This window comes from Rattus rattus, chromosome 10, assembly GCF_011064425.1.
Source record: "Rattus rattus isolate New Zealand chromosome 10, Rrattus_CSIRO_v1, whole genome shotgun sequence".
NCBI lineage: Eukaryota > Metazoa > Chordata > Mammalia > Rodentia > Muridae > Rattus > Rattus rattus.
The window spans coordinates 32319415-32346935 of NC_046163.1; the positions used below are offsets into that span (position 1 = coordinate 32319415).

The 27521-nt window shown below is 37.8% G+C and overlaps 1 protein-coding gene across 6 annotated transcripts in view; it reads right to left on the reverse strand.

Annotated features, from left to right (window-relative positions):
• The window catches only part of Smg7 (SMG7 nonsense mediated mRNA decay factor), a 62785-nt gene that overhangs the window by 19363 nt on the left and 15901 nt on the right, over positions 1 to 27521 (reverse strand). For 4 of the 6 annotated variants that reach the window (XM_032915733.1, XM_032915735.1, XM_032915734.1 and 1 more), the window contains exons 2-9: positions 21012 to 21150; positions 14471 to 14502; positions 11912 to 12029; positions 10163 to 10295; positions 5214 to 5385; positions 3972 to 4043; positions 2786 to 2936; positions 2288 to 2423 (exon numbers count right to left, since the gene is read on the reverse strand). In XM_032915733.1, the coding sequence (XP_032771624.1) occupies positions 2288 to 2423; positions 2786 to 2936; positions 3972 to 4043; positions 5214 to 5385; positions 10163 to 10295; positions 11912 to 12029; positions 14471 to 14502; positions 21012 to 21115 (918 nt within the window). In that variant the 5' untranslated portion in view covers positions 21116 to 21150. The remainder of the gene's footprint in view (positions 1 to 2287; positions 2424 to 2785; positions 2937 to 3971; positions 4044 to 5213; positions 5386 to 10162; positions 10296 to 11911; positions 12030 to 14470; positions 14503 to 21011; positions 21151 to 27521) is intronic. The other 2 variants (XM_032915736.1, XM_032915732.1) reach the window with 2 other exon arrangements.

The following is a 27521-nucleotide window of genomic DNA, read 5'->3' on the forward strand; positions in this document are numbered from 1 at the left end:
AGAGCTGGAAAGATGGTGTTTGATTCCCTGGACCTGGAGTTACGGATAAGTGCGAGCTCCATGTAAGTATTAGGGAGGAACTGGATTTTCTGGAAGAGGAGCTGATCCATCTCTCCAGCCCCAGAAAGAGCCTATTTTTTTTTTTTTTAAATATTTACTTGTTATGTATACATCATATAGCTTTCTGACTCCATGTATGCCTGCGGGCCAGAAGAGGGCATCAGATCTCAATACAGATGGTTGCGAGCCACCATGTGGTTGCTGGGAATTGAACTCAGGACCTCTGGAAGAGCAGTCAGTGCTCTTAACCACTGAGCCATCTCTCCAGCCCCAAGAGCCTATATTTTTAATATGGCCCGAGGAAAAAAGTATTTGGGCTATATGTATATTTAGATATTTAGAGGTTTTAATCCATTTAAAGGTTGTCTTATAAGATATATGTTGAATAAAATGCTTAAAAAGGAAAAATGATTGAAAGCAGATGTATGTAGTGAAGACATTCCAGACAAAAAGATTCGAGTATTATTTTGAACATGAACATGAAGCATGACTTAAGAGCTGTCGTAAACTTTTCACTTTTAAAAAAGAAAACCAGGGGTTGGGGATTTAGCTCAGTGGTAGAGCACTTGCATAGCAAGCTCAAGGCCCTGGGTTCAGTCCCCAGCTCCGAAAAAAAAAGAATTAAAAAAAAAAGAAAAAAGAAAAAAGAAAACCTTTATAAACAATGCGGAAACCACATACTTAGGAACACGGACAAATGACATGCTTAAGCTGCCATGAGGATGTCTAATAAGCACCTTTAAATGACCAGGCTCAAATCTCCATAGGCAAATCCACTTATGATTTTTACTAAATTTAATTTACGCAGTGCTTGTATACATGGTAACCTGCTAAGCAGGGTTATGACATTACCACATATATTCTCAGAGCTGGTGGTCTCAGTGACACTATACTTCTGCTTTGTGATGGGATTTGATTATTCCCACATGCAATACTTTCCAAACCAAAGATCCTAAAAAGTTGACAGCTACTAGGATGGATACTTTTAGTTGTAGCCAGCCCTCCTCCATCTCTCCCAAGGAAGCAGTCTAGAGGACAGCAGAATCAAGTGTCATTAGTCTTCTGGTAAGAATTGATAATATAGGACTGAGATGGCTCAGTGGTTAAGAGCACTGGCTGCTCTCCTAGAGGTCCTGAGTTCAATTCCCAGCAACCACACGGTGGCTCACAACCATTTTAATGAGATCTGGTGCTCTCTTCTGGTGTGTCTGAAGACAGCTATAGTATACACATATAAAAATTAATGAAAAAAATTAAAGAAGATTGATAATACATCAGATAAAGTCAGATTTGCCATGATAGTAATAATGATTTGGGAAATTTTGAGGTAAGCAAGAGCTAACAGAGTTAAGACTTATCTAAACAAACCATACTCGCACACACGCGCACACACACTCAAATCCTCAAAATATTCTAACAAAACCCTCGAAACAGAACCAGAACAAAGATGCAGAGAAGATAGCTCTTGCAGTCCCCCACCAGCTGACTGGTGCTCTTGCCACATCAAACACACCCATCTCCTTCACTTTATTCTGAGATTTCTACTTTCTGCTTTTATGTTTATAAAGAATCTAGCCTTCTAAATAAGCTAATATTTTATACTGATTATACTTTAAATCCAACAACTCTATTCAGACTCCAATATTCTCTTCTAGGCTAAGTAATTTATAAATGTCATGGACTTCTTCCACTGGGAAGAAGAAAACAGAAGACCAGTAAAAATTACTTTGCAGCAAACTATTACTACTGTAAATAACCAACTCAACGATTATCTGTGATTATTTTTTACTGACTATATTTGGCTAATTTATGCTTTTATTGTCCAAGTTTGTGTTGTTTTGGACAGTTTATCACTATATTTATAGCTGTCTTGTTTCTTAATATATTTATACTTTGACCCGTCTTGCCAACTGGCAAGGGGGTCAATGAGACTGCTTCAACAATGACTGGATACCATAGGTCAGATCATAAGAGGGAAGCTGGATGCAAGGACTTCATGTACTTCAGATTTAACTTTTGCTACAAATTCATAATGAAGTAGCAACATAGGAACTAGGAGTCTGGTCCTCTGAGCATAGCTTAGTGGGGGAAGCTTGTGCTAGGCCCTGGGTTCTATCCCCCAACACCACAAAATAACAAAACTTTAAGTTAATGTTCTCCAAATCTTAAGCTTTCCAACTTGAGATGACCAACATTTTTTTTTGTTGTTGTTGTTTTTAACACTAACCTTAAACTGTTCTTCCAACTTCTCTCGAAGAGGGCTCAGCTTTTCCAAACTCTTACTCAGGTATACATGACCGTGGAATTTAATAAAGGCCTTGATGAAGTCAGAAACACCCCACTTGGTTTTCAACTCATCCCGGCTGAAATGAAAAAACAAAACAAAACAAAAAACCAAAAACAAACTTGAATCAATCTTAAACAGCAAAATTAGCAAAACCCCTACACTGGATTTGGCTTCCTAGTTACTTGATCACCCAGTAGACAAGAAAGGGTTCTTTCTGTCCAAGTCTAGCTTCATAGCTACAACTCATCTGAGTCAGCACTCAGCTACAATAAACCACATGTTGGGTAAAATTCAGTGACTGTACACAAAATAATTATGTACTCTATAATTTTCCAGATAAAAGATGAATAGAGATCATTGCCAGAATTTCCTAAACAACAAAATTTGCGAGATTAAGGCTCTTGGTTACACAAATTCTCTTGGAAAAGTAAGCCCTACCTTTCCAGTGCTTTAGAAAGTGCTTTTTGTAGGTTAGTGGAGGCAGCTGGGAAAGGGAATTTCACAGCAATGCTTCTGCAGTAGTAGAAAATTGTGGTCAGGTGGTCTCCTTTGGAAGAAGCTAAGATAGCCAACTGATTGTAAGGCTGACCTAAAGGAGAAAGTTAAGATTCTAAAGTTACCAAGAACCAATCTTGCTATCAAAATACAAATGATCAGTTAAATCCTTGAATTAATAATGCAAAGTATTATGTAAGGCAAATCTCATGACTATCAATTACAGATAGACATAATGTGAAATTGTACACCTTACTGATAGCATCGTGTGCAGGTTAAAAAGTCATACAATTAAATATTGACTATGGAGGCACACACTTTTAATTCTAGCACTTGGGAGGCCCAGACAGGAGAATCAGACTTCAAGGCCATATTGGGCCACACAAATAGATGGTCTTAAAACAAAAATAAAAAAAGTCCTAAAGTTAGGATCAATACGATAAGCACTCACGGTTTCAGAAAGGGTTAGCTAGTAAATCCCCTTGGCTTTGTAGGTGCTAAGGACTCGTCCCAAGCTCTCAGCTCTGCTACTGAGGTGTGAAGGCTGATACAGAGAATCCGAAATGGATAGTGTACTGGATAATCTCTCTACCTGAGACATTATCTACAATCTAGAGAAATTTCAATAGGGCTTAGCACAAATGGTCTGTAACTCTAAGTACCTGCTGTTAAGCTCTTTAATTCAAGAATGCCTTTTTGGAGTCATCAAAAGTACTAACTGGTTAGTTTTCTAAGAAGAAATGGTTATCCTGAAAGACCATTACTCTGTAGGCCAATTAAGAATGATCGAGTTGGGGTTGGGGATTTAGCTCAGTGGTAGAGCACTTGCTTAGGAAGCGCAAGGCCCTGGGTTTGGTCCCCAGCTCCGAGAAAAAAAAAAAAAAAAAAAAAAAAAAAAAAAAAAAAAAAAAAAAAGAATGCTCAGTAACTTTAGACCACATTGATTAATTCCATTTATACTGGCTTAGAGAGTAACTTTCTTAAAAGAAAATTTCATTTTAAGTATATGGTATATAAAGTGAGAAATTCAACATCTACTTCTACAATACAGTTAAACAGTGAAATCTATTGCTATGGTGCTATAAAGAACACAGGAACATGGTCCCTTTAAGGTGGCAGGCCCACTCACCATTGGAGGGGACAAGCTGAGCTGCATGCCTATAGTAGGACTCTGCCTGGCTAGTCTGGTTTCTGTATCGAGCTGAGAAGAGAAAGAAAGCTCAGTTTAAAATCATACAGATATACATAAACACACACACAAACAAGTACCGGCAGGGCATGTCCAAACACAGCTAGAGTTCTAACTTCTAGAGATAATAAAGACATCAAAATTACTTCAAAGACCATTAAAGACAGAAAAATTTAAAACAAATTAACTATGGGATTATGTATGAAGTGTCCATCCGGCCTTCTCTAGTTGGGACAGTCAGCAGTAACCAGTTTTAAAGCTTACCTAGCCCCCATTTTCAGGTCCTCCAGTGTCATGCATCACCAGCTCCCACTATGGACTATGCTGGTGACCTGGAGCCGGCCCACAAGAAGGGGTGAGTTATATGGCACTTAAAAACAAAACAAAACAAAAAACCACTATACAATATGATCTGAAAATTAAGTATTTCTTCAATATCTTATAAAGTGATTTTTGAAAAATGCCTTGCCATCTACTGCAGTATTAATTATGTGTGTGCAAAGAAGACATTTAAAACAAAACCAACCTACCACACTGCATCTCCTTGCAGAGCTCACCGATAACTGATGTGACCTCTCAAAGTGTCACTCATTTATGGCATTAAGAAATCTAAAATCTACTAATGTAAACATACTAATGTTCCTCATTCCTTGTTATTTCAGGACAAAACATAATCCCATAGTTAATTTATTTTATAACCTTTTTAGGTCACCTTAAAGGAATGAACAGAAAAATAAGTTATATTAACCCCAAGGTAAAAAATATATAATGGAAATGCAAATTTAACCTTTGAAAGGAAGCAGCATATAAAATGCACCAGTAGGAAGAAATAATAGACAAACTAGATTTAAAACAAGTAATTTATAAACTTTATCCCAAAAGAGAACAATTTTCTAATTCAGAAAATGCAGTATTATTTTAATAACTTAACTTTGGCTACAGTTTTAGTGTTTACCATTTGCCTATACCTGGATCAAATCTGAAGAGAATTTAAATTTTAATTTGAGAATTTCTTTTTCCAAAATTCTCTGCCAATCTCAAAACATGAAGAAAAATTCCTAAAAGCGAATTTTATAACTTCTTTATATATTAATCTAAACCAAACATGCATATTTAAAGTTTCCTCCTATGATTACTCAAAGAAAAGGATGCGTGTGTCACTAGTCCCTTCCATAGGCTCACCAATGTCTCCAAGGTGGACGAGGCAGTGCTGGCAAATGTAGGAACAGGAGCTAGACTGTGGCTTCACTATGGCGCTGGTGTGCGTCTGTTTATTGCTAATAATTCCCAACTGGGAAGACTTCACACGGCATGGCAAATCTACATTAAACACCGTACACAGTTCCTGTAATAACTGAAGAAAAAAACATAAGCAAATTTAGTAACTAAGGAAATTTAGTAATGTCAGAATGTTCTAACAGTAAGTTTACATACAAGATTATGTGTCTCAGTATCGCCTGCTGAGACTCCAATAAGAACTGTATGAAGATTAGTGTAACCTTTGATGGTATGATCTCATTAATCAAAGCACTTTCAATAAAGCATTTTAAAAAACATTCAGCAAGCACATAAAAATAAGGAATGCCATGAAAGTATCTACTTCTCTTTAAAACAATTATTAAATATTGGTTTGAAATGTTTCTAACATGGAAGACAAGGTTTTGACATTTTCTCAAGTTCTGGACCAACTCATCACTCTTCACTGAGGTGTGAGGGGGCTCTTTCGTCTGGTCAGAGTTACCTAATCCTCCTGTGTAGGCCTGTTATTCCACTCTGTTCTGTCTCCTGTCTGTTACACCCTACCCCAAATCTTTCCTGTTTAAACAGTATCAAGGTTTCCTATAAAAGCAAACAAGAACACAAAACCAAAACATTCTTTCTTGACCCTAGAGTCTTTCCAACAATCTTCTAATGTCTTTCTCTCATCTCAAGTAGACTCCTTCAAAGGAGTCCACTATTTTCCTCATCTGTGTTACTCCTTACACCCATTACCATCTGACTTCCATTCAACTCTTCTTCTACCCCAATTCACCACTGGCTTACTAAAGCATCAATCAGATGGCTGTGTTAGCTAGCCAAACACAATGATGCCCACACTGCCATCATCTTATTGGTGCCCACACTGCATTTAAAATTACAGATCTTGGGGCTAATCAGCTCTTAAGTGCTTTTCCAAGCATTCTTTTCGGTTTCCTTTAGTCAAAGCCCCTCCCCCATATAGCTGAGCATTCAAAAGTCTCCTTTCTTTTTCTTCTCACTTGGTCTTATGAACAACTAGACCCATCCAAATATCTGCCTTCTATCAAGTACACGGCAAACAATAGCCAGTCAGCACTACAGTACTAGACAGTTCTGGGATCCTGCTCATCAAGGGAAAACTGTGCTTACTGTCCCCTTTTCCTCAGCTCCTCCCCTGTGCCAAGAATGAAGAATTAACTATGAAGCAAATTATCACCTGTTACATTCCACAGAAATGTAACAATGCTTTCTTCTCCCATTTTCTTAGAGTAAGGACTAGTACTATGCTGTCTAGTTTATGTCAACTTGATGCAAGCTATATATATGGAAAGAGGAAGCCTCAATCAAGAAAATTTACTACAAGCTTGATTGTTGTAGCAGGGCCTGGGCCATTGGGTTGGTGCCAGTCCTGGACAGTGGTTCTGGGGATTTTTAAGAAAGCAGGCTGAACAGGCCTTGAAGAGCAAGTCAGTAAGCAGCACCCCTCCACGGCCTTGGCTTCAGCTCCTGCCTTGGGTTACTGTTTAAGTTTCTTCTGCCCCGACTTCCGTGGATAATGGACTTCAAATTACAGGGTGAAATAAACATTCTCTTTAAGTTGCTTTGTTCATGGTGTTTTATCATAGAAGAGAAACTTAACGGAGACTTCATGGGAAATGAAAGCATTTTACGTGAAATGTTACGTGCTTTCACTTTGACCAAGAATTTGGTAGTGCCTGAGGTACTAAGTTTTAGGTGATTAAAAAAGTCAAAACTGTTTATAAAAAAAAATCTGACTGTGGTAATCACATATTAAGCTTTTAAAACCTCCAACAATTGGATCTCTACCACTCTAATCAAACTACACTTTATCAACCCAAAATACTGTACCTTAGAGAGGAACTATCATTTTATTATTAAGAAAAAAAATTTGCTAACAGTAACACAGAATGAACACAGATCTGCCTACCCATGCCTCCCAAGTGCTGAGATTACAGTTGTGTGCCACCTAAAATGTTTTAAAATTTTAAAAAGGAAGAAATATGGTACACATTACATTTTTCAATGACTTCTATGACTGCCAAATCTAGCTTTTCTCTTTTGGTCCCATCATTTGGGAGGAAGAGGCAAGAACGTCTTTGAGGTTGAAGCCAGCCTGTTCTGCTGAGAGAGTTTCAGAACAACCCGGGCTGTTACACTGAGAAACCCTGTCCCCCAAAACCCAAACAAAAACTAGAACCCAAACCCTTCTCTGACCTAACTGCACAGAACAAGGCATGTCACTTATCCTCTGACCTTCCTGAACTTTTCTTTTTTGGGGGTGGAGGTAGGGATGGGGAAGGATGTCTTTCAATCTGGCCATATCCCTTACTTTTTCCAATTATAATAGTAACTGCTCTAAGTTTGTTCTCATCTGGGCTCCATATTTAATGATCTATTTATCAGAGCCTCTTACATGTAAGAAGCATTTCGTCTCATTGACTTAATCATGGACACATTGATTTTTCCCCAGGACAACTATTCAATTTGTTAGTATTGTAATTACTAGCTTTGATTCTTCCTAACTCTGATTGCGTAAATCTAACGCAATCCATCAGAGTGAGTCTTATTGACTCCATTTCAGAATGTCAAATTCTTTCCTTTACTATAATACACTATTTACTTTCTATTCTTAATTCCAATATCCAAAGTAACTGGATGGTTATTTGGGGGTGGAAGTAGGGGTGGGGTGGGGTGGGGTGGTGGTGGTGGTGGTGGTGGGAGGCACACTGAGATAGGATCTGGCTATCCTGGAACTCTGCAGACTAGTTGGTTGGTCTTGAACTTTAACCTGCAGTTATCCTGAGTGTTTCTATGCAGGCATGAACCACCACACCGAGCTTATCCTCTCCCTTCATAGTCTCAGCATCTAATAAAGCACCCCAGAAATGAACACTTTGAAAGCTGTTACAATACAGTTCAGTGGCACAGCACTTACTTAGCAAAGGTAAAAGTTTTAGCAGTAAATAAAACAAAAACAAAATAAAACTGTGAAGCAAAAAAGTACCAGGTTTTCTGACAGTTATCTACAAAATGAACAAGCCCTTACTAGATGCTTTACTTTCATTTTATCCTTTAAATTTGATTATTTTATATGTGTATAGGTACTTTACCTGCATGTAAGTCCATGTGCCATAAATTTCCTGGAATTGAAGTTACAGTTTTGAGCTGGCATGAGGATTCTGGGAATGAATCTGGGGTTCTCTGGAAGAGCAGGCCAATGCTCTTAACCACTGAGTCATCTCTCCTGTTCCTGCTTTAAATTTTATCTTTGTGTGCGTGCTCTCGCATGCCTATGTGTAGGTCAACGGGTTTAGAGAGTCAAGTCTCCCATCCCACTACAAGATTCAGGTGGGTATATTTTTAACTTTGAGCCACCTTGCTGGCCCGGTATGTGCTTTGTTTTCTTTATCTCACTTTTCAATTATTTATTCAGCTCAGCATCAATCCCTTTCCACAAGCATCAACTAAAACTGGCATAAATTTGAAAATGAATTTTGAGAATAAAATAGTACTTGAGATTTTTTGGTAAAAATCTGCAGTAGAATTTTTTCTTCCCTTTTTTTCCTTCTTTTATAGAAGGAGACAGTGTCTTCCTATGAACCCCTGGCTGGCCTGGAACTTGTTATATACACCAATCTGGCCTCACATTCATAAAAATATGCCCACATCTGTCTCTGCATGCTGGGATTAAAGGCATTTGTTACTAAATAAAGTTACTACCATTAGTAACTTATTTAATATGATAGTTATTTAATATCTTCCAATACAAACATTCTTTTCTTTTTCTTCAAAGAAATGGTTAGACTAAAATAAAGCCAATGTATAGGTAGGGGCAAGCAACACAGGGGGAACTGACCAGGGGTTTCTTCAGTACGTAGTCCTTAAAAAATGATTACAAGGGCTGATGAGATGGCTCAGTGTGGAAAGGGCAGAGCTTGATCCTCAGAGTCTATGTGATAGAGTGAATTGGTACCCACAAGTTGTTCTGACTTCCATGGCATACCCCCAATACATTAAATCTATTTTTAAATTTTCTATTATTCATTTAATTATAGGTAGGTGAAGTAGCAATAAAAAATACTAATTAATCCTCCTCCCCCACATACACACTATGTGTATAAAAGCCCATGGAAGTCAGAAGGCGGCATTAGATTCTCTAAAGGGGAATTACAGACATCCTAGAGTTGCTATATAGAGTTCCAGTCCTCTACAAGAGCAATAAATGCTGTCAACTGCTAAGCCATCTCTCCAGCCCGAAACAGCAATTTTCCCAAGGAATTATGCTTTAAAAAAATTCTATGAACATTTATTTGTAGATTGCACCAGGATACGACTAAGGAAAAATAAGTATGTGAAGATAATATAGCTTATTTTTCAAACTGAATAAAGAAACCCTCGGTCTCTTAGGTAGCTTAAAATAATTTCTCTGTGTAGCTAATGCTAGGAAAGCTCAGTTGACGCTTCAGCACCAGCACCTGCACCTGCACCTGCACCTGCACGACACAGCTACTGCTTTGGTGAGTGCATCGGGTCCGACTACACAAATACCTCATGTTTCACGGGGCTTGGCTCTTATCACACCGGTTTTATTCAGAATTAAACCTCCATCCTAAGCATGTATCTTTCTCTCCCTTCCTCCCTCTTTGGCAATACTGTTTAAACCCAAGAACTCATACTACACTCCCAAACTTAAGTCTGTATCTTTAAAAAAAAATGTATTATGTATGAATCATTTCAGACATCTCTAGTATGTGAGATTATGTGATTAACTTTCAAATATCTCATATAATAGTCATATAAAGTGAATGTACAAAAGATGTGTACAGAGTACCATTAAAGCTACAAGAATTCATACATGAATTAGAACTCACCTGAGTATAGAAGCCGCTAGCTGCCTCTAGGAACAGAGAAAGGTTTGCCTGGACTTCACTCCGATTTGGGTTTGCTCGATTCTTGGCTTGGCCTTGTAGTGTTGTGATCTGATTCTTAAAGGCATGATTCCAGCTGAAAACAAAATGTAATTCTATTTGCTACAGTAGTAACTCAGTGGGCAGACACTGGCCCCCTGAGAACAGGAAAGAACTATCTGTTATATTATACCACATTCAACAGTAAGCCAGCATTAAAGTTATTTATTTAAATCACCTCATGCTGTTCTTTGAACAAAACCAGACATGCAGTATAATGCAACTGACTTTAGCAGACACTTACCAGATGCTCCAGTAAGCAGGCTGTGGTCTAACGCTGAACTTTTAGAGCTATTACAGTAAGATCTACTTAAGAATCCCAGTATAAAAATCTGAATAAACTATTACCAATTTTAACTCACTGGGCCAACAATAATTATACCCTCAGTCAAGTGTCACACACACAAACACACACACACACCTTCCAAAGCTAATAAGTTACATCATTCATTCCCATTTCTCTTTAATGATTTTGTGCATTTATCTTATAGGTTAAGGCTTAATTCTTTATAGCATAAAATAGAAACCATATTTCAATTTTGGTTACTTTAACAACAAATGCTGAATTACATTATACTATCAGCTTATTATATTACAATATTATCAGCTTAAATTCAATTTTAGTGAAATACAGCACTGAATGTCAGCATCAAAGTTGAGGTTCTAGAGCCTGAGGGTTCTGAAAATAGTTTAGAACATTTGTCATACTCCCTGGAAACTGGTGATCCTTTCTCATCATGGACTCAAATATTACAGACATGAGTTTTGATTAGTTAGTTAGGTAAACTACTAGATTTTTATAAATACGCAGGTCACAAAAACACGGGGGCAGGGGGGGGGGACCCTACCAAATTCACCACAACTTGGACTGTTGAGTCTTATAACATGTCTTGGACAGAGATGTTGTTAGTTGATGTTTACATTTCCATCAAGCTAACTCCCCGTTTTATTTGATAAGGCAAGATCTTCTATAAAAGGCCTTTATTTACTCACTGGGGAATCTGGTTATCTGCCATTTCATCCTTCGTAGAAAAGAACAAGTGGAATAGTCTAAACACACAAAATCTCTCTTTAGTTTTGTGGGGAGTGTGAAGGAGGATATAGTTATGTATTTGATTACATGAGCTTGTCTTACAATGCAAATACACCTTCCCACTGAAGAAACAGGACTGACACTGAGCATTGTTTCTTGGCCTTTGGACTAAGACCAAATGCAAAATCCCACTGATCAAAGAAAAGTTTATCTTTAAGTTCAAATACAAGAATATAGATAAATCCTTAGAATGTGAGATACCATATGTATGTTTAGATTTGTTTATTCCAGAATGTTTTTAAGAGCTGCCTTGGTAAAATTCAGATCTAAACATTACTCCTCTTACCTTCAAAGACTACACCTGAAAAAAATACTAATGGTTAAAAGTTTTGTTTTTAGGGCTGGGGATTTAGCTCAGTGGTAGAGCGCTTGCCTAGCAAGCACAAGGCCCTGGGTTCCGTCCCAGCTCCGAAAAAAATAAAAAGGAGAAAAAAAAAAGTTTTGTTTTTAAAAAGACACAAGCATTAGAATTTCTTTAGAAATTAGAAACAATCAACTAATCATGTGTCAGAATCTTGAGATTCCTGACTGCGCAGTAATGTCCCAACAAGAGTACTTACAGGTCCTGCTCTACCTTCTTGTCTAAAGCATACTCCAGATCAGTAACCAGCATTTTCTGGTACAAGTCCTGCAGAGCTTGCCTGGATGTCCAGACCTCAGCTGGACCCAGCTTAGAATCTGCACAACAAAACAAACAAAACATCACTGTATAGTTAAGTCCCTCAATCACGAGCCGAACCCAAACCAATGTCCTCTCTCAACCCACCAGAGCAAAACTGATCTCAGCACGTCCCATCCACTGCGGTACAGGGTTCATGTTACTGTATGTCAGACGGCTTTCACTTCCTGCATTGCAGTTAGCAACTAACTTTGATTTAAAACATTTGTATCTTTTAGCTGTGCTTTTAAGCTGTGCGCATGTGCATGGAGGCATGCATGAGTGTGTGGGGTGTATGGACTGGGTGAGTAGAGGAGAGGAGGGAGGGCATCAGCTATCCTTTTACCACTCCTTTGAGGCAGGGTCTCTCACTGAGCCTGCAGCTTCAGGTTTTTCAGTGAGGCTGCCAGTGAGGAAGTCCCATTACAGGCATGGCCACAATGATTTTACATGTTTGCTGGAATCTAGTTCCCACGCTCATGCAGCAAGAAATCCTATGTGCTGACCCAGTCTCTCTAACCCTCATCTTTCAGCTTTAAAAGAATATTATGAAAATTAAAGTAGACATTAAAAATAATTCAATCTTTGCTTTTATTTGGATTTCTGTCTATTCATGTCACAGCAGGTCATACATCAGATAGTTAAGGCACTCCATTTGAAATAATGGATTTATATTATGTCCTTTACCCTTAATAATTCTATTTCTATCCAAATCCTCTTTTTATTCTGAATCACTCCTACAAGGATCCTCACCAATTTTTCTCTATCCGCTCACCATCCAACAGATGCCTGGATTATTCCTGCACGATATCCTACTAAGGCAATGAGAATTATTCCCACAAATGGGACATGGCTATTGAAGGTCCCTTCTGTAATCAGTGCATATGACAGCCATTTAATGCGGAAAAAGGCAGGGGCCTGGGATTAAAATGCTCAAAATGCCAGAAGGGTAACTGTGTATAGGGGAGAATTAGGGAGTTAGGCTCTGACTATGTATTTGTGAACTGGTGCTGCATTTTCCAAAGTCCTATAGGATGATCGATCCAAATGCTGACAGTAAGGTGCCTCAGCAGAATTACTTAATAAGCTTATCAATTATAAATTTCCAATATCCAGTTAATTCAGTGTCATCTAGGAGTTTGTTGCTGCTATCTGATGTCACAATTCCTGCTCCCCTTTATGTTGGTCATTAGTACCTGTACGCCACCATCATCCTACTCCGCAAGAGAATGTCTGGTATATTAGAGTTGATAGGTTTGTTGGCTAGTCAGATTTGGGTCTGATAAAGTGGTTTTTCTTCGTTTAGTTGGAGACAGGAAGCCCCCTGTATAGCTGAGGCTAGCCTGGAACTCTCTGTGAGCTCACACTAGCCTTGAGCTTGTGTTCTTCCCACCTCGACTTCCCATGAGCTAAGATTACGGGTGTGTGCCACTACACAGGGCTCTAGGGGACTGCAGAAGTCATTCTAATGAGTAAATAAATACTCTGGAAAAAGGAAATGGCCTTTCTATGCAGCTTGAGGCTGTTCTACAGATTGGCACTTTCAATGCCAATTCAAGAGTATAATGCCAAAGCAGCATCACAGAAGGTAGACGATGACCACAAATGTGTTAACAGGAAGGACAATAATGAATGCACTGTAAGCTTTCTTCCTCTTTTGTTCCTTATAATACTCAGGTTCCTCAGGGACACTAGTCTGTAACTGTCAAAGCTGAAACACCACCTCCATAGTAGCTAGTATATGCTCTCTTCAATTATAAATCTTGGCCAGAATTCTGGTTATCAATCAATAGTAGCTGAATTCATAAGTTAAACATACAATTACATTCCTCCAAAATTAAGATACTATCTCCTATCAAATTATCTGCTAGGTTAGGATAACACATGCTGTTATGAAGGACATGCTGATCACCAGTTTTGAACTACCTGTTCATTTCAGCATCTGAGTACACAATTCTTCTCAAAGACTCTAGATATTACTCAGAGCAGAAAACATGTGTAAGAAAAGGGAGCTCACTGTTATCCTTTCAGTGCAATTTTTCTATCAACATTTTTCCTGAAGGTTTACCTACTACTCAGGTTTGAGTCACTATAAATTGAAAGGAGCATTTTCCTTTGAAAATAGTAACCAAATACCACATTTTTAGTTATATTGAGTATGAATTATTTTATAATTTAAATTACTAGTAAAAGGTTCATAAAAATTAAATGATCATACACATTAATAACAACTCAAATACTCATGCAGTATATACTCCTGAGAAGAGGCATATACTACATTAAATTCCTTAAGAGTATTTAAGGAAGAATCCCAAGTATAAGACCAAGAGATATTTAAAACAAAGTTACTGCTCTTGGAAACCAGCACAGGGTTTGGTACTTCATTTTAAGTGAAAAAGGAAATTTTCTTCCATTAACTTAATAGAACAAAGTAAGTGGTAAGAGATAAGACAGCCAATACCTGTCATTTCAGCCTTCAGGACTTCTGCCTGCCTAGATAAGAAAAAGGAACAAGAGTTAAAAAAAGAACCAAAGTTAACACAAACACACTAAATCATCAAGTTAAACAATGCATTACAATGAGGCAACAGGGTATGGAAATTTATGCCCCCCTTTAACATCCAGTGTAGCAAAAGGTCAATTGGCAAAGTGATATAACTTAAAAATTACTTTATACATTAAACTGGTAACTTCCCCAAAAGTTCATTTCTTGTCCTCCAAATCTGAGTAAAAACATATTTCAAGCCCCGTCCCCCACTGCCTTGAAGAGTAGTTTGTTTTCAACTTACTGGTTACCATAAAGAGTTCAAATATTCACTCTTCTCTAGCTGCTATTCCTATTCCTGTCTCTTTCTTACTGGCAAACCACAGTTACATAGCCCTGCTCTGGGAAAGCAACCCCATGACTGGGCATGCACTGCACTTACACAGTGCTCTCCTTATGAGATCAAAGTTCACTCAATGGGCAGCTCCTTCTAGCATTTCCCCATGACTTGATTATTCTCTCCTCTTTGACAATCTTTAAAGTTCCCTTGCTACTGGGCCTTTCTATCTCTTTGGCATTCAAACATATTTAAGTTTCCCAAACGCTTTTTAAAACCCATTTTCCCCGCTCTGAAATTCAAGAATTATGTTATTGGTTAGGTACTAGACTGACCTCATGGCTCATTCTTAACACCACACTCCATTCTCTTCCATGTTTTTTCCTCTTGTCAGTTTTATCATGGCTTTCCGCCCTCCCACAGAAGTCCTTTATGCCAGCCTTCTTCCTAAGTTTCAACATTTACCGATTCCAGAGAAATGCTGTCCTCTGGAAGTACTTACTGAACTTTCTTACTGCTTTACATCCTTAGCCGTCCACCTGTGTTACAGCCACCCCTCATCTGAACTGCAAGATATTTCTGAATGCATGCTTGATCTTACTATCCACCTGAACAAAAACATTTAGTGATTTTTCACTACAAAACTTTTAGTTACAAGTTCTGAACTGTCACCACTCCTCTCCATCATCTTGTTGGTTTGTCACTGTACTTCTGAAAATGAGAGTCCCTGGGCTAAGAATACCACCTCCACTTTTACTGGCCAGAAACCACTCAAGCTTTTGTCTGAGCACTGTACATCCTTGGGAAACCCAGCTGGCTGGCGTAAGGAAATTCATAAGCTCCCAAAGTTCCTTTAGTAAGCAGGTATCACAGCCTTTAAAAATACATACCATTAGAATCCCTTTCAACTAGCATAATGCTTAGCGGGAACTCTAAAACATGCTCTCCCACAGGTTCTGGTATTCTCTTGCATAGGAAAATGATTATGGCTAACAACATGCTTGACTGTCTAATCTTAACAGCTAGAAGTAGAGTTTTAATGCTGTCCCCACAAAGAAGTGATAAATACATGGGGTGAAGAATATGCCAAATATCCTGAGACAGCATCATTAGTCAATGATTAAGTGCACTCAACATCACCCTATGTGTGTGACTATGTGTCAAGTAACATAAAAAGATTATTACAACTTGAGATTCCATTTCAAAGAACTAAACTGACAAAAAGCTATAATATTAAAGTATTAAACGTTTGACAGAAAGCACTATTTATATAATTATTTCATAGCAACTATAAATTTTTAAAAAATTATTTTTCATGTGTACATGTGTTCTACCTGTGTCCTAATTTTTGTCAACTTGACACAAAAAGCTAGAGTCATTTGAGAAGCCTCAATTGAGAAAATTCCCTCAACAGACTAGCTTGTGGAAAAGCCTGCGGGGCACTGGATCTATTATTGATGGGTGTGTGTGTGTGTGTGTGTGTGTGGCGAGCTCAATGGGGGAGGTGCTACCCCTGGTCAAGTGGTCCTGAGTTAGGTAAGTGAGCCAGGTAAGCAGGTAAGCCAATAAGCAGTTCCTGCCAGGCTCCTGCCCTGACTTCCCTTTATGATAGACTATTACTGCAAAGTCTAAATGAAAAAACCCTTTCCTCCCCACGTTGCTTTTGGTCATAGTGTTTATCTCAACAACAGAAACCCGACCTAACACAGTACATGGCTGTGCACTACTGTTGTGCCTGGAGCCAGCAGAGACCAGAAGAGGGGTGTCCTCTCTCAGCAGAAAATGTGAGCAATGGCAAAGTTTCTATTTGTCTGTTCTTCCTTTAGGCTGAAGGATTTAGTGAAAGGAATGAATATACCAAGAATCCAAAAATCAAATCGCCATATTCATAGTAATAAAACAGCACAATGAAATATGGCTATAAGATATAAAATTTTCAAATTACTACTGTATACACTGTCTTTGGGCTCTTTGTTTATTTTGTTATGCATCACCAGCTGGCTTTGAATCCCATGGCCATCTTGCCTTAGTCTCCCCAAGTGCTGGGGCTACAGGTGTTCCTCCATACCTAGTAGCTCTTAGTTATTAAGAGAAATAAACTATGTCTATTAATCAATGAAAAAGAAAAAAATGAAGTTAATGGGCTGAAAACAAGCTGAATCAATGATAATAAATATATTGAGAGCTACAACCTGGAACAATTCACAAAATAGAATCGAGGTCTATAAATATATTTAATATATTCTAAACACTAGCCACTTCAAAAGCTGGCACAATACTGTCACACCATTGCTAGCTAGATACTGTTCTAAGGCCTTGTCTAAATAACTTTTAACAAAAACTATGTGCTATTATGTAGGACGATGTCATTATGCATGTGAAGGCAGGTACAAGATAGAACAAGGCCTGTCTTGGACGAGAAGGAAAGATGGGCAGGAGAAAAGTTTTAGAGAGGAGGAGGAGACTAGAGCGAGGAAGGAGAAGCAGTCGAGAGAACATGGAGGCAGATGTTTGTTTGTTAAGATTCCTCTCTGCACATTTACAGGTTGTTATAAATATTCTTAAGGGATGGATGTGTACAGGGCTTTGTATGTCTAGGTGGGCAATTATATCTTATCAATTGGATCAGAGGTTATTGTGTTGTGTGTTCTTTCATGTGGCAATTTAATTGAATTCAAGAGAGTGTGGTGGCTAGAGACACTGGGCTGTCACAGAATTGGGGTGTATATGTCTGGCATGGTGACAACCTGCCTTGGGAACTAAGTAGAGAGAAGATTGTTGCTAGGCTCAGAGAGTAGCCATCGGCAGTGTGATATGGGATGAAGCTAAGCAGATGCTTTGCTGTCTGAGATGAAAATATCAAACAGATGTCATAGGGTGCCAGACCTAGTGTGGGATAACATTATTTTAATTTATTTTACTGCAACACTACTACCGTCTCCACTTTGCACTTGAAGAAAACATAAGTATATAGAGATTAAGTAAGAAGCCCATGATCACAGGGTTTGAAGTAGTTCTTGAATTCATCAGTCTGGCTTCAGAGTATAGTTCCTAACCAACTACAGCTAAGCTCTGAGTGTAAGAAAATAAGACTCGAACATATGACAGTAACAGCCTATAGTACTGGAACATAGGTTTTTTTTTTTTTTCTATTTGAACTTTTGACTCACTTTCCCTGTTTTAACAAAATCAAGTCATTCTAAACTCAGTTATCAAAACAAAATATACAAACCAAATAGTAATTAATTGTGCAAAGACTGTGAGGTATGTACTTATGAACACACAGAAAACACAAAAATGGAAAGCTCTCTAGACAGCAAGTTTTCTAAATACTTTTTCCTAATAACCTGCAAAATAATAAATGCTACTGTTGTCCTGCTGAAGGTCACTCAGAAGAGACTCTAGAGGCAGATGCTGTTACTAGGGGTTTTCTCAGTTCAGGTTAACATGAGTTTGCTTCTCAGTGTAGAAAACCTCTGCACACGTCAAAGTTCTATCTAATTAAGTGTTCACAGCCCTACGGGCATCAAACAGATCAGGGACACATCAGATATCCTGCGTATCAGATATTTTCATTATGACTCATAACAATAGCAAAATTATAGTTATAAAGTAGCAACAGAATTATTGTATGGTGGGGAGGGGGTCACCACAATGTGAGGGGCTGTATTAAAAGGATTGCAGCATTTGGAAGGTTGAGAACCACTACTCCATACCATACATTCACTCCATGACCTATGTTCTTTGAGTATGTGTATAAAGTTTGTTAAGGGCCATTCTGATCTGGGAATTTCAAGGATAAGAGCAAAAGACAAAACTAAGTAAAACAGATAAAATGCAAAGTCAAAAGCTACAAATGAAGTTGGAGAAGCAAGGAAGGCAGGAGATCATGAGAAGACTTGCATGATGTGTTCAAGAGTTTAAGTTCAGTTCTGTAATAGGAAATCAATATTGATTTGAAAGTAATAGTGTAACTGCATGGTTATGTTACTTTGTATCTGTGGACACTGAGTGCATACAGGGCACATACAAACCATGATCCCAAATGCATGAAGCATGGATTAAATGTCAAAACTGGAAAGGAAGATACTGCTAAGTAGAAATACTCCTTTCCAAGAACTCTCCAAAGATACCAGGAAGGGGGAGAAGGAGACACAATACAGAGCAAAGACTAGAATCACTTCAGGTAATTAGCTTGGACAGGAGGCAGTTCAGAAAGCTGCAGTGCATACAGGCAGGCATTTGGGGTGATTGTTGTCTTGAGGAAAAACTATGACAAAGGCTGTAAGTGGCCTCTCAAAGGACAATCTGTGGCTACCAAACTAATTGCTGATCTGGATTCTAACTGTAAATTAGGTGTCCCTTCCTTCTGCTTCCAAGAGCACAGACAAAGACAACAGTTCAAAGTGGCAGTTATGAGCTCCAGTTCTCTCTCTACCTCCACGTAATTCTAAAGAATAAACAATCTATTTAGATGCCATAAAACTATGTTCTCAAGAACAGAAGATAAAACTACTATATTTTTAGCATGAGTAGAAAATAACATTGATGACACACACAAGAGAAATTGCAAAACTGGGTCTAGATGTTAGATTAACATTTCTCTCTAAACATGTTCACAGTAACATTTAAAAACTTGAGACCCAGTAACATATGAAGCAAATGACAAGTGACTGAAATACCATGCTGATAATAGGGTGTAAACCCATCAGTTAAAAATTAATAGCCTGGGGTTGGGGATTTAGCTCAGTGGTAGAGTGCTTGCCTAGCAAGCGCAAGGCCCTGGGTTTGGTCCCCAGCTCCGAAAAAAAAGAAAAAAATTAATAGCCTAAGAATATTATTTGATAATGTATTATTTGCTAGGTCGTCTTGTCATGTTTCATCTATTAAAAAGTCTTTACATTTCACTTGGCATAGAGTTATATGCCTGCAACATACCAGCGGACCCAAGAAAGAGGAAGCAAGACTCAAAAAGTATGGGATCATTCCTGGGCAACACAGAAGTTCAAGGCTAACCCTGTCTGCACAATAAGACTCTTGTCTAAAAGCAAAACGAAACAAAAACAGGGGTAGGGACATAGAACAGCAGAACACTACGACTCCATTTTTGACCCCCAACACTGCAAACAAGCAAACAACTTTAAATTTCAGTCATTCCATCAGTTAAATAGTAATATGCACATTTTGTTGATGAGGAAACAGGAAGAGAGTGATGAAATATCCCATTATCACAGGATTGGAAAGTAAGAAGGCAACGAAATTCTAGAACCAGCGCAATAAGCATTATAAAAATAAAGCAGGTTTTCTGGAAGAAAAAAAGGAGTAGCTTCAATTATCACCATCAATCATAGTACCAACTTACAGGGACAACCATCAGTTCTGAAACCATATTTCTAATATTAATCAAACATGCTATGTCATTATTAAGATGCTAGAGCAAGAGTTACAATGTATCACAGAGATGTATTGTATACATTATCCGAATTATTTGTATTATCTGTATATAATATATTCTGTAATAAATTATCACAAAACTCTACAGGGATCTTTGAGACATTTAATTCCATCTATACTGACATAGAGAACCCAGAACACTTAAATAAATCATTAGATATATAATAGAAATGTTCTCTAACTCAAGGATAATTTATAAGATGAATCTCAGGAAGCTGGAAAGGTTGGGCTCAGCAGTTAGGAGCACTGGCTACTCTTCCTATCTCAGCAATGACATGGTGGCTCACGACCTTTTCTAACTCCAGTCCCAGGGGATCCAACACCCTATTCTAGACTGCATACTACATGCTTAGAGTACACACACATACACACAAGCAAAACAGCCATATACATAAATAAAGGAAAACAATATATATGAAAAAGACAAAAATTATCCAAAGGCTTGTAAATACCCAGGAACTTTAAATATACAAATTCCTGAAATGTATTTTAAGTGCATTTAAAAAAAAGTTTCTTTGACCCATAAGACATACATGCTAATGTCAAAGTAAACCTAGATAATTTCTCATAAAGCCACATAACAGTAAAAATAGAGTCTTTAGCATCCCTCCCCCCTTTCAAGAAGTCACCGTGCATTCTTCCCTCAATGTCCACAGAATGAGAAACTTAACATTACATCCTGGAAATTAATAACAGTGCAGAAATCCCTTGTAATTTTTATCCTACCTAATATTACTTGATTTCAGATGCTCCTCTGATTTCAAGTTTTCGGTCCTCATCTGGGACTTAAATGAAACGTTTTCTCCCACAATGACTATCTGTAAGAGCATCCAATTTTTCACAAGGTAGAATGGTTTAAGACACTCTAGACAGAGGAGAGGAGGAAAATATGAGTTAACACAAAAATAGAGAATGCCCTTGGGGAAAAACTTTCAAAAATTTATTTGAAATGACTTAATACAAAAAGCAAAAGACTAATAGCAAAGGTTTTTTTTTTTTTTTTTTTTTTTTTATAAACGCCTTTAAATGTTTTGTGTATATTTCTAAAAGATTATGGTTTTAGATCCTGTATGTTGCCCTCAAGTGCTAATAAAGCTGAGTGATCTCTTCAGGATTAGACACCAGTTGCCTTCCCAGCAGCAATCTGCAGGGTGAGTCTGCCAAGGTAGAACACCACAGAGATGGATTCTTAACCAACAGAAAATCACGCAAAAGCACAGGTACAGGTAGCATAAACAATGTTTAAATTCTAGAGTCAGCAGAGGCCAGGTTTTTAGGTTTCACTCAAGTCACTGAACAGTATTTGGTCATTTTTATGAGCAGGACACTGGATTAAGGACAGAATATACATACATTGACAAGACAGGTGGAAATCCTTGCTAGAGATTTAATATAGAATGTATAAACACATTGACAAAGAAGCAGGTAATAGAAGGTAGTGGTTACAAGCATGGTTCCAGAATCATCATGTGCTACTATTACAGGTGATGTGCTGGAACAGAAGCCACAGGTAAAACAGCAGTTTCCTGAGGTAGTAACTCAAATGATGTAGGTAAAGATGAGCTAATTATAAGCTATTGATCACGGTTTACATTTACAGTTCTTATGTGCTAACATTAAGTGCTCTATACATGTGACCTCACAGAATGGGGTTTAAGAAGAGACACTAAGGATCTTCTTACTCAGATTGCCCGGGTTCAACTTAAGCTCTGGTATTTGTTAGCCATGTAACAAAGTGAACCACTGCTGTACACCCCAGTTTACTTAGAAGACGGACGTAATTAAATAAGCCACCTGACTTAGATGCTCTGAGGATGAAGAATAATGGAAGTCATCAGTACTGTGAGCACTGAAAGTAAAGTTAGCCATTACTGCATTTGTTGTTATCATTTATAGTTAATCACAACTCCCAAACAGTCAAAAAATGCAAATATCTTTTTTTCTACAAATTAGGAGCGTGAAGCTAGAAACTCATACCAATAAATTTTAAAATAGAACACACAGTTCTTTATGTTTAGCATTAAAGTATGTCTTAACGGAAATGTCAAGCATGCAGGAGGGGGCTTTGTTGCTGTACTTTCAAAACATATATTCATGGGAAAGAATGAGATAAAGCATTTCCAACTTCCTTGACATGGCAAGTCACGTGGTAAGGCTGTGACTCTGATCCAGTGAAACTCTGTGACTACGGGTTTCTTGCTTTCTGCCTCTCAGCATCTGCATCTGTATTTGTGCCTCCCAAAACAAACAAACACACACACACACACACACAGAGAGAGAGAGAGAGAGAGAGAGAGAGAGAGAGAGAGAGAGAGAACGTGAAATATACTCCCATTTTTCTCATCTGGGCAACTCTTTCTTGGATTTTAAAACTGAGTAACTCCTGTGAGGAAAGTATGGTCTGGCCAGTTTGCCCAGTAGTGTGTGCACGCAGTTTCGCTGCAGCACTGTACAAACAAATCATTTGTTTACAAGTGTTTCTGCTAAAGAAAGTTTGATCCATTCAGCCTTGTATGTTCAACTGTTCAACTATCTAGCACCAGCATGGTGATTACTAGACATTCACCCAAACAAATACACATCAGTGTGCATGCTGTCTCAATCTAAAGTCAGGATCCTAAATATCTGCTTACTCAAAACTTGAGATACTAGTTTTCAGGTATTTCAGGGAAAAAAATATCCAAGAATGGAGAAAAACAAACCTACTTTTTAAGTTCAGGAATCATCATCTTATACAATTAAAGAAAAACACAAGTGCTTAGTTATCTTTCTAAAATCCAGATTCTCTTTTCATTCAAGTGGGACCTATGTAATATGTATTGATCATTAACTGTGCAGAAATTAACACATCTGAGGCGTACAATAAACAGTTCAGTTGTTCACATAATTAAACAAGAAATTTAGATTATGACCTCAACAACCACAAAGTTATTTCTTCTCATCTTTTTAACTTTTATATTAGATGAGATATACCAAAGCAATAGTTTTCAATTAGCTTTTAAAAAACTCTTCTTTATAATAACCCCTAAATCTTCCTGAACTATGCAGGCAATGCAAACTACTACATTAAAATGAACAAATGTCCTACATCAGAGAAAAAATTTAAAAGAAAGCAACTACATTAGTGTCAGGATAAATGTTCAGAGAATATTGCCTTAAAAGGCAATGGTGAAGTGACCAGACATTTGTGTGCCTGAATAGCAAATGTAGGATTAACAGAGAACTCAATCACTGTAAAAGTGGAAAGACAATAGATCTCATTGGTTAATGCAAATTTGAAGAACAATATACAATTAAGTGGTCAAGTCCAGAACATTGACAAGCCAGAATGTGGATAAGCCTGTGGCTTTGCAGGTGCTCTCCCTGACAGTGAGTGGTAGCACAAAGTACTAACGGCCAATAGAGAACAGTCCTGCCGTTTCTCATACTTTATGCTCATCACACAATTCAGCAACTGTGCTTCCAACACCTACACAAACAAAATGAAAATTTATGCCTACACAAACCTGCACAGAGATGCTCACAACAATTTGTGGAAAATCTGTGGTACACCAGACAACTGTTTTGTTTATGACTGCATATGAAAAAAGAGAAAGAAAGCTTGATGAATTACTGCATAGGGAACAAAACCAATGTGACACAGCTAAATATATGATTTTAACTGTAGGACAAACTGGAAACGAGAATTACAGTGACAGAAATAACTTCAGTGAGAACCTAAAAGTGCTCTGAGAACGTTTTTAAGTCTAAAAAGGAAAATAGGAATATGATTCTATCCTTTGACACTGGACAAAGTAATCACAGTCCTTTACATATAGAGCACCAATTAAATTTAGATTGGAGAGGCACATAGTCCAACTGCCTAACTGCTGCATGAAGACAATATCGGAGATGAGCAAGTTAACTTAACAGCAACTATATTTAAGACAGTGAGCTAACTACAAAAAGAATCTATATATTATGGTATACAAAAAATACTCTCTCTGAAATTTTTTATAGAAACCATTACTTATCCTACATTTTTAGTTTTAGCTAGACAATTCCTTTTTATTGTCTTTCATATCTGATTAAGAAATGGGTTCCATATTCAAATAACTTAGTAAACTAAACCCAATATAGATCATATAGATTCTATGATACATTATTTTGGCCCCCAATGAATCACATACTTCCTGACATCTGCACCCTTCTCAGCTCTCTGCAGATACTGGCTTTGGGCTTTGTCCTGTCACTTTCTTTGACAGACAAGATACTAGATCTGCTTTTGTGCTTGCCCTTCTCTAACACTATCACTACAGAATGAAGCTGAGAAAGACAACACTAAAAAAGAGAGCTGATGGGTTGGGGATTTAGCTCAGTGGTAGAGCGCTTGCCTAGCACGTGCAAGGCCCTGGGTTCAGTCCCCAGCTCCGAGAAAAAAAAAAAAAAAAAAAAAAAGAGAGCTGATTTTTCTCAACCATTACAGCCATCCAAGATGCGTGAATGAATTAGACCGTGAAGGTCAGCACCAACTTGAGCTAGTCTGGAAGAGGAAGGGCTTTGGAGCAAAATCTCTGGAGATTTTGAGACATGATTATGACCGGCCTTAGCTGCACCGGGCTGCTACAGTAAGTCCTGAGTGACTTATCAATGGGTAGCCATGATGAGATGGTAGATGTGATCAGTCTCAGTAAATAACACCTGCCAAAGGACTGAATGTTGGGGTATGGGAGATGGTCCAAGCTGGCTCCATGGTTTTAAATGGGAAAAACAAAACAAAATATAAACTGGGAGGATTTAGCATTTTCTAGTGGAGAAGGCAATAGGAATAGGTAGGTCTTAGAAGGAAAGAGTTCATTGGGGGTCAACAATACTTGGCAGGTAAATTAAAAACATCTGCTATTATTTTTGATAATGATAAGATCTGAGATTACTAAATATACAATGGCTCTTTTAGGAATATAGTGTTTAGAGGAAACATTGTTGAGCACTGGTGCTCATCTAAGAATCACCAGGATATAAACATGATTTAAAGCCCATGACAGCACTGCCAGAAAAGTGCAGAAGTATAGGAGTACTTTAAAAGTATTTAAAAAATACCAAATACAGGATAGAAAAACATATTAAATTGTTGAGCACAATTGTCCTAGAAGCCAGCTGGACAAAAAAAAGATCATCGAGAAGGTGGTGTCTATAAATAAATGCTGACAGGTAAAGATTAAGATGAGGTCTACAGGGGTGGAGAGATGGCTCAATGGTTAAGAGCACTGACTGCTCTTCCGAAGGTCCTGAGTTCAAACCCCAGCAACCACATGGTGGCTCACAACCATCTGTAATGGGATCTGATGCCCTCTTCTGGTGTGTCTAAAGATGGCTACAGTGTACTTATATGTAATAAATAAATTAATCTTAAAAAAAAAAAATGAGGTCTACAAACCGACCACTGGATTTAACAATGAGGTTACTGAGAATCTTATTAAAACAATTTTTCTTTGGAAAAGTGGGGCATAGTCTTCAACTGTGACTGAGTATAGACAGGGTTTTACTCTGAAGCCCAGGCTGGCCTGAACTCAAGGCAATCAATCCTTCTGTTTCAGTCTTCTAGTTTACAAAAGGACTTTTAAGATGCATACACAACATTTCTTTATGATAGGATAGGATAAGAAACAACACAAAAAAGATCTAGCAGAGAGGGAAAAGATGGGTAAAACCATTTCCTGATAGCCACATGGGCTTGACTGAGTCATATTCTGTATGACTGGGAATGGCAGAAGCTACCTGGGAAGGGGCTGGTGCAGAAGGACCAAATGCTTGAGAGCAGTCTGCATTATGGTTCAAGTTCAAGACCAGTTTGTTTTAAAATAAAATTCTTAAAAAGTGGGTGGGGGACATAGAGATGTATAGTTTAATGGCAGAGTACTTGCCTAACATAAAAACCCTATATGTATTTTTGATAGAAACTGGTAGGTGATGTTCATATTTATCTGGAGACAAGGTATTTAGTACTAGAATGATAAAGTGAAATGAATAAAGTTTAGGAATTTATATGTTACCTAATTTCAAAAACCTACTAAAGAGCTATGGTAATCAAGGAAATCTGAGGGAGATACATAGATACCTTGATTTCAAGAGTCAGAAATCAACATCTATTGATATACTTATTGTGGTGGTTTAAATAAGAATGCTTCCAACCCCCTCTCCCTCACAGTAGGTTCACAAAGTTGAATGTTTAGTTCAGGAATGGCACTGCTTAGAATTAGGAGGTGTGACCTTTTGGGGTAGGTGTGGCCTTATTGAAAGTGTCTCTGGATGGGCTGAGGTTTCAAAAGCCCAACTCAGGCCCAATGGCTCTCATGATGGGGCCTGTGGATGTGAAGGTAGAACTCTCAGCTCCTTCTCTAGCATCATGTCTGCCCACAAGCTGCCATGTTCCTCCCCTTGATGGTATTGGACTAAACCTCTGAAACTATAAGCAAGTCCCAATTAAATGCTTTCTTTTTATAAGAGTTACTATGGTAATATGTCTTTTCACAGTGATAGAGCAGTATGTGAATGTTTTTGTGTATAGTCAATTTTTGACAAAAGTATCAAGGAATTTAAAGGAGAAAAAAATATTTTCTCAAGAAATGATACTATTAACTGGATGAAAAGTTTTAACCAGAAAACCTCAAGTAATATATCATAACATATACAAAATTAACTCAAGATAGATTGCAGACTTAGGCTATAAAATTTCTAGAAGAAAATTTAGAAATGGAATAACTTAAACTACTAGCTCTCATTTGAATGCTATATATCGCCTTCCAAATGCATGTTGAAACTTAATCTCCAGTGCAAAAATATTAAGAGATGCTGACTTTTGGAAATGAATACCGTATGAAGGTTAAACCCTCAAGAATGGACTAGTGCCTTATAAAGGGGCTAACTTTAAAGTACTAGCTAGGGTTCTTTGTGATCATGCTCTCAGACCCCATGCTAACACCTAGAATGGGCTTCAAACTCCAAAATAGAAGCAAATCTCTACATATACTTGAAGCCACCTTTACAGTGCTTGTAATACCTGGAATTGTATATTATTTAGAAAACAGCAATGAGAAGCCGAAGTCTGTATGTTGAGTTCGAACATGACTTTTACACTATTTTTCAATCTATGGTTGGTTCATAGATATTAAACACACAGATACAAAGAAGTACAGAAATGAACACTTTAATGCTACAACACTAGCTTTGGTTAGCTAAAACTAACAGCACTGATTT